The sequence below is a fragment of the Vigna angularis genome, chromosome 4 (genome assembly GCF_016808095.1).
Source record: "Vigna angularis cultivar LongXiaoDou No.4 chromosome 4, ASM1680809v1, whole genome shotgun sequence".
Taxonomy (NCBI): Eukaryota; Viridiplantae; Streptophyta; class Magnoliopsida; order Fabales; family Fabaceae; genus Vigna; species Vigna angularis.
Genome location: NC_068973.1, coordinates 9973862 through 9987684, shown reverse-complemented (window position 1 = coordinate 9987684; position 13823 = coordinate 9973862). Strand labels below are relative to the sequence as shown.

General features: G+C 36.6%; 1 protein-coding gene across 1 annotated transcript; it reads left to right on the top strand.

Annotated features, from left to right (window-relative positions):
• The first annotated feature begins 799 nt into the window (after positions 1–799).
• Positions 800–13336, top strand: LOC108331698 (formin-like protein 20). The gene is made up of 17 exons (XM_017566574.2): positions 800–955; positions 1715–2418; positions 2565–2786; positions 2860–4592; positions 4684–4813; positions 5262–5333; positions 5814–5912; positions 6065–6106; positions 8785–8865; positions 8942–8992; positions 9077–9158; positions 9355–9449; positions 9526–9597; positions 10471–10587; positions 11953–12021; positions 12103–12169; positions 12374–13336. The coding sequence occupies exons 1-17, from the start codon at positions 883–885 to the stop codon at positions 12538–12540; spliced, it is 3876 nt and encodes a 1291-aa protein (XP_017422063.1). The 5' UTR covers positions 800–882; the 3' UTR covers positions 12541–13336.
• Positions 13337–13823: the final 487 nt, after the last annotated feature.

Here is a 13823-nt window from a genome sequence, read left to right as displayed (position 1 = left end):
CTTCATAAGTAAACACAAAGGAAATTCTTCCATGTGGTTGAAGATGTAATTTACGACAATTGTTTAGCAGTATAAATTTTTTAAAATAACCTGTAAAAGTTTTGAAACACAATTCCTATATCTCGAAATAGTTTTGGTAAAGAGAATTTCTTTATTTCCAATTTTTTACAGTACTTTGATAACGAAAAATTCTTCACTGCTGTATCAAATAGTTCTTATTTCTAAACAAAAGGGCAACTTTATCCAAATATTTCATGCAAAGAAAAAGTACGTAAATATTATTTCATAAAAAAAAGAAAAAGAGAAGCTTTTTAGCTTTACGGATTATATCACCTTGTCACATAAAGAGAAGACCTTGCCAGGAACTACGAACGCATGATGCTGTAGAATTATCGTAGGATATCTATACCTATATATACATATATGCGGGAAATGGATGAAGATGGTTTTCGTGAGAAAGACTCAAAGAAATGATTTGACGTTGATGAATGATATTGTAATGGTGTTGGTGTTGATGATGATGATGATGATGATGATGATGATGATGATGATGATGATGATGATGATGATGATGATGATGATGATGATGATGATGATGATGATGATGATGATGATGATGATGATGATGATGATGATGATGATGATGATGATGATGATGATGATGATGATGATGATGATGATGATGATGATGATGATGATGATGATGATGATGATGATGATGATGATGATGATGGATGAGTTTAGTTACTATAAAAAAAATCCTTCCTTTAATTTAACTATAACTTACCGAAACCAAAAGCAAAGCCGCATGCATGGCCCAGTTCCAACCCAACCAAGTCGAAAGTAACACATTTTTCATACTCAGAAGTACATTCCATTCCCATGGCTCTTTTCCGAAGGTTCTTTTACCGGAAACCACCCGATCACCTCCTCGAGATCTCCGACAGACTCTATGGTCTCTCTCTTTCTCTCTCTCTCTCTCTCTCTCTCTCACACATTCACTTCCTTTTTTCTTACTTTACCTACTTACTTACACCTTTTTCTTTAACCATGTCTACTTTACATTTGTAATTATTGTTCTTGTGAATTGAAGCATAGCTCTTGTGACTGATGGCTGAGTTTTGACCTCGGTTTCTGAATTTTTTTTCAAGTGGGTTTATGGTAATGCAGTGACAATGTGGACTCTGTTTCTGTTTCTGGGTTTTCTGTGTCATTGGGTTTGGTCTATTCCTGTTGGTCATGTTTTTCAGGTTTGGGAGGGTGTTTGGGATAAGGGTTATTCAAGATGTAACAAAAATGTGGAACGAGAGGGTTGGATTTGGAGTGACTTGAATAAAATAGTAGTCTCTGTAGTGATTCGTCAGCAGAGGATTTTTAAGTAGAAACTCCAGAAAGGAATGTTGATTTTGTGTGGAAGATGTGTTTTGAGTGAGACTTTTGTACTCGTCCTCAAGGTTTTATGATGTAGTTGCAGTCGCAGTTTTGGCAGAATTCTTCGTATTGTGAAAAATTAAACACAAATGTTGTCACCACTGGAGTTGCAATGTGATTGTAATTACTAAATCTTGAAGTTGTATCCTGAATCGTGTTTGGAGCCCCTCGTTTAGAACCTTGCTTGTTGTTACTGAGATTATAGTTGTTGTGTCTTGCAGTAACAGTTGTTTCTGTTTAGTGTCAGAATGAATTTTTGTGTAATACTTGACTGTTTATGCAGTTTTTGATTGTTGCTTCTCCAAGAATGTGTTGGAGGAAGAGGAGTACAAGGTTTATGTTGGGGGGGTCGTGGCTCAGCTACAGGATCACTATCCGGATGCTTCTTTCATGGTGTTCAATTTCAGAGAAGGGGATAGGCGCAGTCGAATTTCAGACATAATGTCTCAGTACGAGATGACAGTTATGGAGTACCCTCGGCAATATGAGGGTTGTCCCCTTTTGCCTCTGGAGATGATTCACCACTTCCTTCGGTCAAGTGAGAGCTGGTTGTCCTTGGAGAGCCAACAAAACGTGCTTTTAATGCACTGTGAAAGGGGTGGTTGGCCTGTACTTGCGTTTATGCTAGCTGGTCTTCTGTTGTACAGGAAACAGTACAACGGGGAACACAAAACTCTTGAAATGGTGTACAAGCAAGCACCCAAAGAACTTCTCCACCTTCTATCCCCTTTAAATCCACAACCTTCTCATTTGAGATATCTTCAGTACATTTCCAGGAGGCATTTGGGTTCTCGATGGCCTCCGTCAGAAACACCCTTATATTTAGATTGCATTATTCTCAGGGTCCTTCCTCTGTTTGACGGAGGAAAAGGATGCAGACCGGTTGTGCGTGTCTATGGTCCAGACCCTTCAAAACCTTCCAACCGAAGTTCTAAGCTTCTTTCCTCCACTTCAATGGGCCAAAATCATGTTCGCCACTACTTGCAGGTGACTTAGATTTTTAAGTCGTTATTCAGTGAGTTAATTAGATACAATATCCGTGCTATTCATAATTGATTGTGAGTTTATTAGAGAGAATATCCTATTAAGAAGTTTATTAGAGAGAATATCCTATTAAGAAGTTTTAACCACAGGCAGAATGTATGCTCGTGAAAATTGACATCCGTTGTCATGTTCAAGGGGATGTGGTTCTTGAGTGCATACATTTAAGTGATGATTTTGTTCGTGAAGAGGTGATGTTCAGAGTCATGTTTCACACTGCGTTTGTACGGTCAAATATATTGACGCTGAGCCGCGATGAAATTGATATTCAGTGGGATGCAAAGGATCAGTTCCCCAAGGACTTCAAATTTGAGGTAAGTTGTTGTTTTCCTTGTCAGTTGTTTTCTGAAGCAATAGCAGTTGAACACAGTTGTATCTGTATATCAGGTGCTTTTTTTGGACGCTGATGCTGTTATGCCTAATCTAAACACAGTCGATGCGAGTGACACAGAATGTGCTTCACCTGAGGCTGAGGAATTCTATGAAGCTGAAGAGATCTTCAGCAGTGTAATTGATGTACTGGAAGGTAAGGGAGATTACGATTTTCCAATGGTTCATGACAGTGGAGTGGATGATGGAAGTCATAAAGAGATCTGGAAAGAGTATTCAGATCCTCATACTTTTCTGGATTCCGTGTTAGATGATGGGATTAACCAACAGGTTGATGATGCGAGGTACAAGCTTGACAAGGGGGTGGTTTTAGATACTCATGCTGTCAAAGATATTGGAGTGGATTATGGGGTAACTTTTATGACAAAGGAAGTCACTCTGAATGCTCTTGATAAATTAGCAGTTAAGCAAAACAAATATGGCGAAGATAACAACAAAACGGAACAAGACTTAGAATCAGAACTAGGGCTGCAGGTGCTTGATATTTCCAGACCAAAATCTGATAAATTACTTATTTCTTCTGAAAAGACACAACTTCCTTCAAACTCAAAGCCCATGCAAGAACCGCATGGTTTTCAGGCAAATTATGCAAAACCCAATGTAACAACTAGATCGGTTCCTTCTAGTAAGGGTTCTCTTCAAGATTCCATTAATTTCTCACATCCACCATCAAGGAACAATAGTTCACCACTAACATTGTCATATGTTACCTCTGAAAACAAGGAAATCATTGATGCAAAAGGAAACTCTACTTCTAGTTCTCATGTCTCTGAAGTAATTGCTTTTATGGACACGATAAACGACCTGAAAAGCTGTGATGGTGATAACTCAATTTCTTCAGACGCTGTACCTGAAATAGGCTCAAACTGTCCAGTCAAAGAGACATCTCTTCAGTTAGCTAATCAAGCACCACAACAGAGCTATGATCAAATGTTACAACTTCATCCACCTCCACCTCCTCCTCCACCTCCAATTTTTGGACAAAATACCCATTGGAAATCTGTTGGACCTCCTTCTCCTCCCATTGCAAATGGTGTAATTCCATCAAAAGTTTCACTAGCACCACCACCACCACCTCCTCCTCCCCCTCCTTTGCAGTCTACAAATGAACCTTCGCTTCCTTCTACCTCAATCTCTCCAACAACGTTTAAAGCTCCACCTCCTGCACCCCGACCACCACATTATCCTTCACCTCCTTTAAGTAAATCTACACGACTTCCTCCGCCTCCTTTAGGTACTGCTCCACCAGCACCACCACCTCCTCCTCCTTTAAGTGCTGCTCCACCACCGCCACCTCCTCCTCCTTCTTTATCCAGAGGTTCACCTCCCCCACCACCGCTCCCTCCATCAAGTAGAGCACCACCTCCACCGTCATCTTCTTCACTGTCCAGAGCTCCACCTCCTCCACCTCCACCAAATCGTGGACCACCACCAACAACAATGCCTGGAGGCACAGCTCCTCCACCACCTTCAGGTGGTCGAGGCCAACCTCATACTGGAACGCGAGCTACTCTTGCTCATTCTCCCCATGTACCTCTTGGTGGTGCTCCTTTTCCTTCACCAATTGGAACTGATACAAGAGGGAAAGGTCGGGGACTTGGACGTCCTACTGGGGCTGGTGCCATGGGAACTCGGAAATCCTCCTTAAAGCCTCTGCATTGGAGTAAGGTAACAAGGGCATTGCAAGGAAGTTTATGGGATGAACTACAAAGACGTGGAGAGCTTCAAATGTAATTTAACTTGCCTATTATTGATTCATTTCAATTCTCTAATGCCTGCTTTCAACTCTTCATGTTTTAATGATTGGTTTTAAATTCTTAGAACACAAGAGTTTGACGTTTCAGAGATAGAGAAGCTTTTTTCTGCAAATGTTCCAAAACCTGCTGATTCAGATGGTAAATCTGGCGGGCGGCGCAAATCTGTTGGATCTAAAGCTGACAAAATCCACTTGGTATTCTTCTATATGAATGTTCTTGAAATTTGATTTTTGAAATAAACCTTGGCTAAGGTAGTCTTGCCTTTGTACTTCACAACAAAGGTTGCTGATGTTCATGGATTCATTATATTACAATTGGAATTTAGTTCCATTGTTTTGTATGCTCAGTAATTTGTTCACAAAGAAATCGTTTCATTCTGGTCTGATTTTTGAGTCATTAGGTAACAAATACATACTTTACTATAGTTTTGTTATGTCAAGAATGAATGACTATCTTGGCAACATAACTGTGATATGTTGTCATTACTGTCTCTTCCATTTTCTGGAAATTCCAATTCAAATACTGCACAAGTGCAGTGTGCATTTCTTTGGCTGTTAAAGTATTTATTCAAAATTATTGATATAATGTTCATTTAGTATTTTCCTAGTATCATACCAATAAGTTTTTTCTGATTGATTGTAGATTGACCTAAGGAGGGCCAATAATACTGAAATTATGCTCACAAAGGTTAAGATGCCTCTTCCTGATATGATGGTAAGTTGATACTTCGAAATTTCTTAATTCATGCGAGCATTTTAAAACTATAATCATGCAAGCTAAGATTTCACATTAAAGCATATCATAGTAACAATGGTATTCTTTTTCCATGAAACATAGAATGTAATTTTATGAATGCAAGTATAGCAAGACATGTGGCAGCTTTGTGCATGAAATTGATAAATGCTTTATTGATGATTAAAAAGTATGTCTCTCAAGCTCAAAAGAAAGTGTTACTATATCTATCCAAAAGATTGGCCATGTCTTGTGGTACAGAAGGTTGCACAATAAAGTGCCAAAAAAAGTGTAAGTCAAGTCTTGTAGAGAGTAGAATCTTGTACTGTATATCTGCTTTTGATAATAGATGTTCTTGGAAACAGTTTCTTGCCTTATTATATATCTGCAAAAGTATCAAGCTAAATCTCTTGACTGTAACTTATTCAATTTACGGTTTTGCATGACGAAATTCATATCCAGGCTGCAGTACTGGCTATGGATGATTCAGTGTTAGATGTTGATCAGGTGGAAAATCTCATTAAATTTTGTCCAACCAAAGAGGAGATAGAGCTTTTAAAGGTGAAGCTTAACAAATTTATACGTGATTCTTGCCTCTTTATTAACAATTAAAGGTTTTCATTTCTAGAAATTTCTCTTATAATGAGTTGCTACCTTTCATTATAATTTTCTTGCGTTTCTAATTTTCATTCAATTTGGTTATGACTATATAGGGATACACCGGTGATAAGGAGAATTTGGGGAAGTGTGAAAAGGTTTGTGAATGATTTATTTAAGCCATAATATTATATAGTACTTGAGAAAAGTATAATGTGAGCTCAGAAAATTATGCGGGATTTGTATGTTGCATGAAGCTTATAGACTGGTTTTGTCTTAAGCAAAGGTTGCTGTAAAAATATCCAATACTACTGATGATGTTCTCCAGGGAAACGTTCCAAAATAGAAATGAAAGAACAAGAGTCAAAAGTACAAAGAAAGAAAGAAGAGTACAATTTCAATAGGATTTCGACATCCGAGACTCTCCCAACCAATATCCCCATTGATCCAATTGTCCCCACTCTCCTTCTATCTCTCTATTAATTACATAGATTCCGGCACAATTGTATTATTGGGCATCCTCCTAGTATAGGTCCACTTAATGGGAGGCCTACAGCGAACACCCCAACAGTTTCACCTTGTTCTCAAGGTGAAAATGTGGAAACTGCGCTTTAATTACATCTTCTGATTCCCACGTGGCTTCAAAGTTTGGAAGATCTTGCCAATGAATCAATGCTTCTGCTGTTCCAGAGGCACTGTTTCTGGCTGCCACCGCTGGTGCTGGTTGAACTTGTAGCTCCAGGTCTACTGCTAACATACTAGGCAGTAGTTTTGGAGCAACTGAAGGAACTAATGCTTTCTTCAAGAGGGATACATGAAAGACTGGATGGATTTGCTATCCGGGGTTAGTTTTAACTGGTTGTAAGAAACTTTTCTATTCTTTTATTCCCCTCACCGACTCATTTCTCTTTTAAGCACTAGCCACGCTTCAGCCCTGCACTATTTGCACAGTTCTTCCACTCACGGATCTTATTTCCGGATCATTCGCTCACAACTCTTAAGAGATTGTATAGGATACACAAAAACTCACACTTCTTCATATATCTTTCTCACAGAACAATCAACCCTATTTATAATTCTGGTTTACAATAGAATCTGGTATGTGACTGGACTCAATATCTTCACCACCTAATAAGGCAATAGGTTTATGGATCTTCTTTCTTATATAGTGTTAAATTTTTTTATTTTTTCAAATATGAGACTTAGACTCATACTTGGATTCTGAATAGAACTGCACCCAAATCTCTATTAGTAGCATTTGTTTCATCAATTAATGTTTAAAAAGTCTAGAACTATTAAGATGGGTAACTCTGCCATTCTTTTCCTGAGTGAATCAAATGCAACTTGAGCTTGTTGCTGCAAAGAAATACTGTCCTTCTTGAGCAACTGAGAGGATGTGCAGTTCTAGGAGTGTCATTTTCCTTCATCCTAATTTGGTGGTACACAAATTTCATATCTAAGAAAATAAAGCAGCACCCCCAAGTCATCCGACAACTTATCAATTACCGATGTAGGGAATTTATCCGGTATAGTTATTTTATTCAATGACATGTAATCAACACCAAACCGCCAACTTCCATCTATTTTCTTAACCAAAATAATTGGGCTTGAGTAGGAACTCAAACTTAATAACACCAGATCTCAACATTATCACTAACTCTATATTTTGATATGGCAGTGGGGATACCTTTAGGGTCAAATGTTTGGAATTTCAGCCTCTTCTTTCAATACAATGGTGTGATCATGTATTATAAATGGGGGTAAGTCTTAAGGTTCTTGAAAAACTCTTGAAAATCCATTCAATATCCCTGCAACCCATTCAAATAAAACTGTTGAAGGGTCTATCTCACCCAATGTTGGAAGTCCTACATCGACTAGAGATAAGGTCAATTAGAATAAACTTAAATTTATGAATTATTAGATAGTTATTGTGAGTGGTAATGTTTAATATATTAGGAGAGCAAGAGTCAGGAAGTTAGTATGTTATTTTTTATATTTATGGTTATTACAGTGTTGTGTTTTTTTGTTATAATTGGAAACACTATGGCTTGGAGATGAAAGGCCAAATGTTTGTCCTTTAAAATGTGATGTTCACGTGATATGAATGCACACAGAAGAAAATTCAGATAATTTTAAGTGAGTGTCATTTTGCTAACAGTTTATATGTGAGTGTAAACGTCACCTTACAAGTCAGTTTTGTGAGGTTGAGATAGATTTATAGTCCACTTCTTAATATAGTATCATATTCATGAGTTAGAGTTTATCCTAATAAAGTTTGTTATTTATTAGGTCTATTGTTTTACCCGTTATCGGACCACGTATTGATGTATATAGTAGAAGCACGAAGCTGTCTTGAAAGTACAGCTTTCCTATAGTGTAGTAATGACAGGATAAACTACTTATACTCCGATTTGATTAGAGGAAAGTTGGAAGTGATAAGGATGAAACTATCTGGTGCTATTTGTGATTTGTTTGGAAGTCGTTGCTATTACTAAAATTTAGAAGTAAGGTGAAAAGTAAAGAAATTGAGTAGCCAAACCACCATAACAAGAGAAGCAGGTTTATTTTAAGGAAAGAATTAATGGAATGCGAATTTATGAAACTAAATAATTGCAGAACACTGCTCAAAAATATTCACCCCTACTCGGAGGTTTGTGACATTCTTTGGGTTATGGATGCAAACCCTGTATTTTATCTTTTCATTTTTAAGTCTGTGGCACCACATTGTGGCACATTCCTCTATTGTTGAGACATGGATTATAAACAAATTCTTTTGATCTCTTTTAATTAAACTGTGTATGTGTAATATTCTCATATATATTGGTTTATATTTCAGTATTTTTTAGAGCTGATGAAAGTGCCAAGAGTGGAGTCAAAACTTAGAGTATTCTCTTTCAAAATTCAGTTTGGGACTCAGGTTTGCTGTTAGCTGCAATAATTTTCTGATTTTGTTGTGGATCTGGTTTCTTGAGTATCTTATTTTCACTCTGCAGATTACAGAATTTAAGAAGAGTTTACACACAGTCAACTCTGCTTGTGAAGAGGTACTTTGCTCATGAATCTAATAGATGTACCTTCCTTGTTTTTTTCTTTTTAAAACCACTTACTTTTTTTTATCTTGGCCTTAGGTCCGAAACTCATTCAAACTAAAGGAGATCATGAAGAAAATTCTTTATTTGGGTAATACATTGAATCAAGGAACAGCAAGGGGTATGTTTTCTTTAGTAACAGAAATGTTTTTATTGTCATTCTCATCTGGTTAGGGGAAATATATATGGTGTACTTCTCTGTATTTTTAAAATTAGATAATAATTAGCCCATAATAAGTCAGTAGAAAATAATTTACTTTTTTTTTATATCTGTTCTCATATACAACATGAGTGTGAAATGTTTCCATTTTGTACAGGATCTGCTATTGGATTCAAGTTAGACAGTCTCTTAAAACTAACTGACACTCGTGCTTCAAATAGTAAAATGACACTCATGCATTTTCTTTGCAAGGTAGTAGTCTCACTTGATTTAGATGAACATATTATTTGGTGGTTTAACTTTCAGATTTCTTCTATTTAAATTCCAGGTCCTAGCTGAAAGGTTTCCTGGACTCCTTGATTTTCACCTTGACCTTATTAGCTTGGAAGCAGCCACTAAGGTAACAACTTAGCTTTTGGTTCTTTATATACAGAATAACAAAGCTTTGCCTTACCTTGTTACCCTGATTTATTGGTCCAGTTTTACATTTTACCCCTTATTTGTTAAAAAAAAAATCCTTCCTTTTTCAATTACATCTTGCAATGCACCCTTCCATAATTTTAAATACACCTGCATACCATGTGGGTAATACGATGAGTCAATCCATTATGTAACTTGCTTAAAGTTTCAATCATGGTCAAAGCAACTGTACGACTAGGAGACAAAAATCACAACTTTTAGCAGCTCATTCTTTTTTATTTTCCAAACACTCACATTGGACTTTGCAAATGCCACGTTGAATTCGAAGTACTTTACTTTAGACTGGAAATTATGAGGGAAAAGCAGTTGGACTTAAATTGGGGTGGGAAAATGCTGACCTAAATGTAAAAGTCCTAAATTAGCATCCTTCAACTTTGCCCTTTGATAAATATCCACTGTAATTTCAATTTGGAAATTAATCCTTTTAAACTTTGAAGAAAATAGCCCCTCAAGCAAAAAATGTGCAAATTTAGAAACCATGGATGAAATTGCAATTTCCCATATTCACAAAATCAAGAAAGTTCGGGCAGGGCCACACTTGTTGAATCAATCAAGATCAACAAAAGTTCCTATTGAATGGGTACTAACTTTTAGTTCTAGGTACCACTTGATAAATACAACTAGGTGTTGAAAGTTTAAGTAGGTTGGTTGCTGAAAATTAAAACCTTAGAGGGCTATCAACCCATGGATATTTGCACTTTTAAGGAAAAGAAAATGATGTTTGTACTGGATAACTGTTACTATTATTTACGTGATTGCAATGAATAGGGATCATAAATTCGTGATCTTGCAGATACAATTGAAGTCATTAGCAGAAGAAATGCAAGCAATCATCAGGGGATTAGAAAAGGTCAAACAGGAGCTGGCTGCATCTGAAAACGATGGCCCAGTGACTGAAGTTTTTCGTAAGGTGATTAGTATTCTTGATTCTTCATTATATCATTTGAAGATCACAATTCAATGCAGAGAAAGTTATGCGTTTAAACTTAAATCATAATGCTGGTTTGCTAATCTCTTTCTGAGATTAAGCACGGAGTACACAAAGTATTTCCAAAATAAGTGTGTAAAGGTCTCTCTAGTCTATACAATAATAAAGTTATTTTTATAAGGAAGACTCTCACTAAAGAGGATAATACAAATGTACATTCCTTGCTTCTAGAGTCTTAACTTCATCAAGTGAAGGATTCATAAAATGCACAAGTATTCTATATAAGATGCACTCTAAAAACTAAGCACTTAGAAGTTATGAATCTTTTCTTTGCATGCAAAGTCACCTAAGACTTTTATATCTTGTTTTTCATCAACTATTCTGCATGGCTTTGCTTCTTTTTATCGATGTCCTAGAAGGACCGTTATGACTTGTGTGTTTCTGCTTGTCCTTGTATCACACCTTCGAAGAATGTGTTTGACTTTACACTAGAAAATCCCACTGTTACCCTCTGTGCACATGGTAAAGGACAATCTTTTCTCTGTAGCTACATCTACTCTTCTGACAGCACGAAAATGAACATACAGACTCAGAAATTAGGTGTGCGTGTGTCAGAATATTCTTAGGGAAGAGTGAGCCGACTTTCTTTTAGATTCGACAACCTTGCATTTTCATAAGCGTCCGGTGAAGTCCACATATATATGTCAGTTATTGAATTCAAAGGCGTCTTGATCTAGTTAGTAGCTTGCATCCCACGCTTCTTTAGACTCATCTAGGCTTGTAATACTTGCTTCTAACACTTTTGAGTGACTTTGTTTGATCTTCAAATGTTGAGTCCAGATCTTCAGTATGACTTGCTTCTATCTTCCTTGCGTCTGATGTTTCCTTAAACTAGGCTTATCATATTGATCTATCCTCTTGTGATATTTTCTTTTGATCTTTGTATGAGACTAACTCTTCTCCAGAGTTTGTCTAAGACCTATAATTAGTTTTATGAATTTGAGTAATCTACAACATTCCAAGTAACTTTGTTAGACAACCAAAACATAATATTATTTATTATTATTATTATTATCAAAACCATGAGTGTCTTAAGCAAGATTTTCAGATGTAGATTTGTGTCAGACCATGAGTAATACATCTATGTGTTAACAACGAGAAGTTAAGTGTTCTCTTGTATTCTGTTATGTTTCTTTCAGATCAGTTAGCTTTGTTTCAGATCAGTTAGTTAGATTGCTTTATATACTTGTACTTACTCTTCAGAAATAATAAAATTTGTATACATAAATTCTAAAATGTCTCTCCTCTTTCTCAATCGTAATATCTTATATCACTTTTTTAATTCAGACATCGAAGGAATTCATTGCTGTTGCAGGGTCAGAGGTGGCATCTGTAACAAACCTATATTCTGTGGTGGTAATGCACTTAGCCATCTTTTTGGTTGATTATATATATGTATAAGGCAACATACAGATTGTGCAATTTATTTTTGTACAGGGAAGAAATGCAGATGCACTTGCCCTATATTTTGGTGAGGACCCTACCCGCTGTCCTTTCGAGCAAGGTTGGTTTAGTGTTAATACTTTATTCTTGTTCATGGTGGAACAGAAAAGCAGAGGATGAGAGAGGAGAGTAGAAAAGCAAAGGAGGACACACTGTAGTTTCATCATTCTTGATTTGTTGTTTGGCATAAAGAAGTGACATGTTCTATCATTTATTTTATAACACTGAAGCTAACTTGTTATTGTTTTTTTTCTTTGGTTTGTAGTTACTGCAACTCTCTTGAATTTCACAAGGTTGTTTCTGAAGGCACATGAAGAGAATTTCAAACAAACAGTGTTAGAGAAAAAGAAAGCTGATAAAGAGGCTGAAATGGAGAAGGCTAAAGGCATTAACTTCATAAGGAAGAGTGGAAAAGATGAAGAAGAAAGTTGAGAAGGTGGCTGAAGTGTAGAAGACTAAGGGTATTCACTTCAGTAGAAAGAGGGCAAAGATAGTTGAAGACTTGTCTGCTCATTTGCACCAACGTCATTCTGAAGCTAAAGAGCAGAGATCTACCAGTGGGTAGTAAGGGGACTGCTTCCGATTTTGAGTTAAGTAGCCCACTTGGTGTGACAATTAGCCTTTCAAGGTGATCTAATGAAGTGAAATGGCACATTCTTTCCATCTATGAACATACAGAAAAGTCTTGGGAGTGGATTTATTGATGACATCTTGAATCAAATTTTTGTTGATCATTCACAGAAGAATACTCGGGAAAGGCCAATCTAGACCGAGCATGAATGCTTCTCTGATCACTTGAGAATCATCGGAATCCAGTGAATGCCATGATAATGGATCTGATCTTAAGATTTAATAAGAAATTTTGAAGTCCGCCATGCTTCTGCTAGAGTAGACCAGGCTTTGGTTTTTATCATTCATTTGGCATTTTTCCATCACCAAAGCCTATGTCGAACCATGAAAAAACCTTGTACAAAGTTTGAACCCTCATCTCTGGGATTCAATTCTTCTCATGTAAAATAGAAAGTAGCTTCCCTTCTTCCTTTTAATATAGATTTTAGTAGACACCCCAAGAGCATGTTGTAAGCTGTCAGGTTAAGAAAAGAAAAGAATTAGAAATAAGGTCTCTGTATTGTAATTGTATGACAAGCCTGAGATAGGAATCCTAGTTTCAGTTATCTTTTGTAATGCAATACATATTAGTGAAAAAGCTTCTTGTTGCATTCAGTTATCCCAGGGTTGGAATGTGTGCCCACATTTGATAAAAGACACTCTTCAAATTCACTGATCCGATAGCATTTAATTGTCTTGCCTGGGAAGGTACCTCACTGAAAGCTATATTTGCATCTGCTGAGAGACATTTTCCATTTGTGACGCCATTTTGTCATACATTTTGAGACTTCATTTGGTTTGGACATTCAGAATCTTTTACTTGAGATATAGCAGAATAAAGTTGCTAAAATAACTTGATTGTCGCCCATCTAGGAAAGAAAATATTAAGATATAGCACAATAGGTGCTGCTAGAATCACTAAAAGTATGCTTATCAAATTCACATGGTGCACAGATTATATTCTTAGTAGTGACTTCCACGCTTTAACTTCACTGATATTAATTGTGCAGATAAATAGGAATGGTGGAAAAGGTAAGTATTAACTTTGTTATCGTAGTTTACTTTGTCTGAGTTAGAGGTGGAGAATGACATGGAATCAAATATAG

Coding starts and splice junctions, on each gene's coding strand:
- LOC108331698 (XM_017566574.2), top strand. CDS start 883: ATGGCTCTTTTCCGAAGGTTCTTTTACCGGAAACCACCCGATCACCTC. Junction 4,593..4,683: donor AGACGTGGAGAGCTTCAAAT/GTAATTTAACTT, acceptor TTAAATTCTTAG/AACACAAGAGTTTGACGTTT. Junction 9,159..9,354: donor GAATCAAGGAACAGCAAGGG/GTATGTTTTCTT, acceptor CATTTTGTACAG/GATCTGCTATTGGATTCAAG.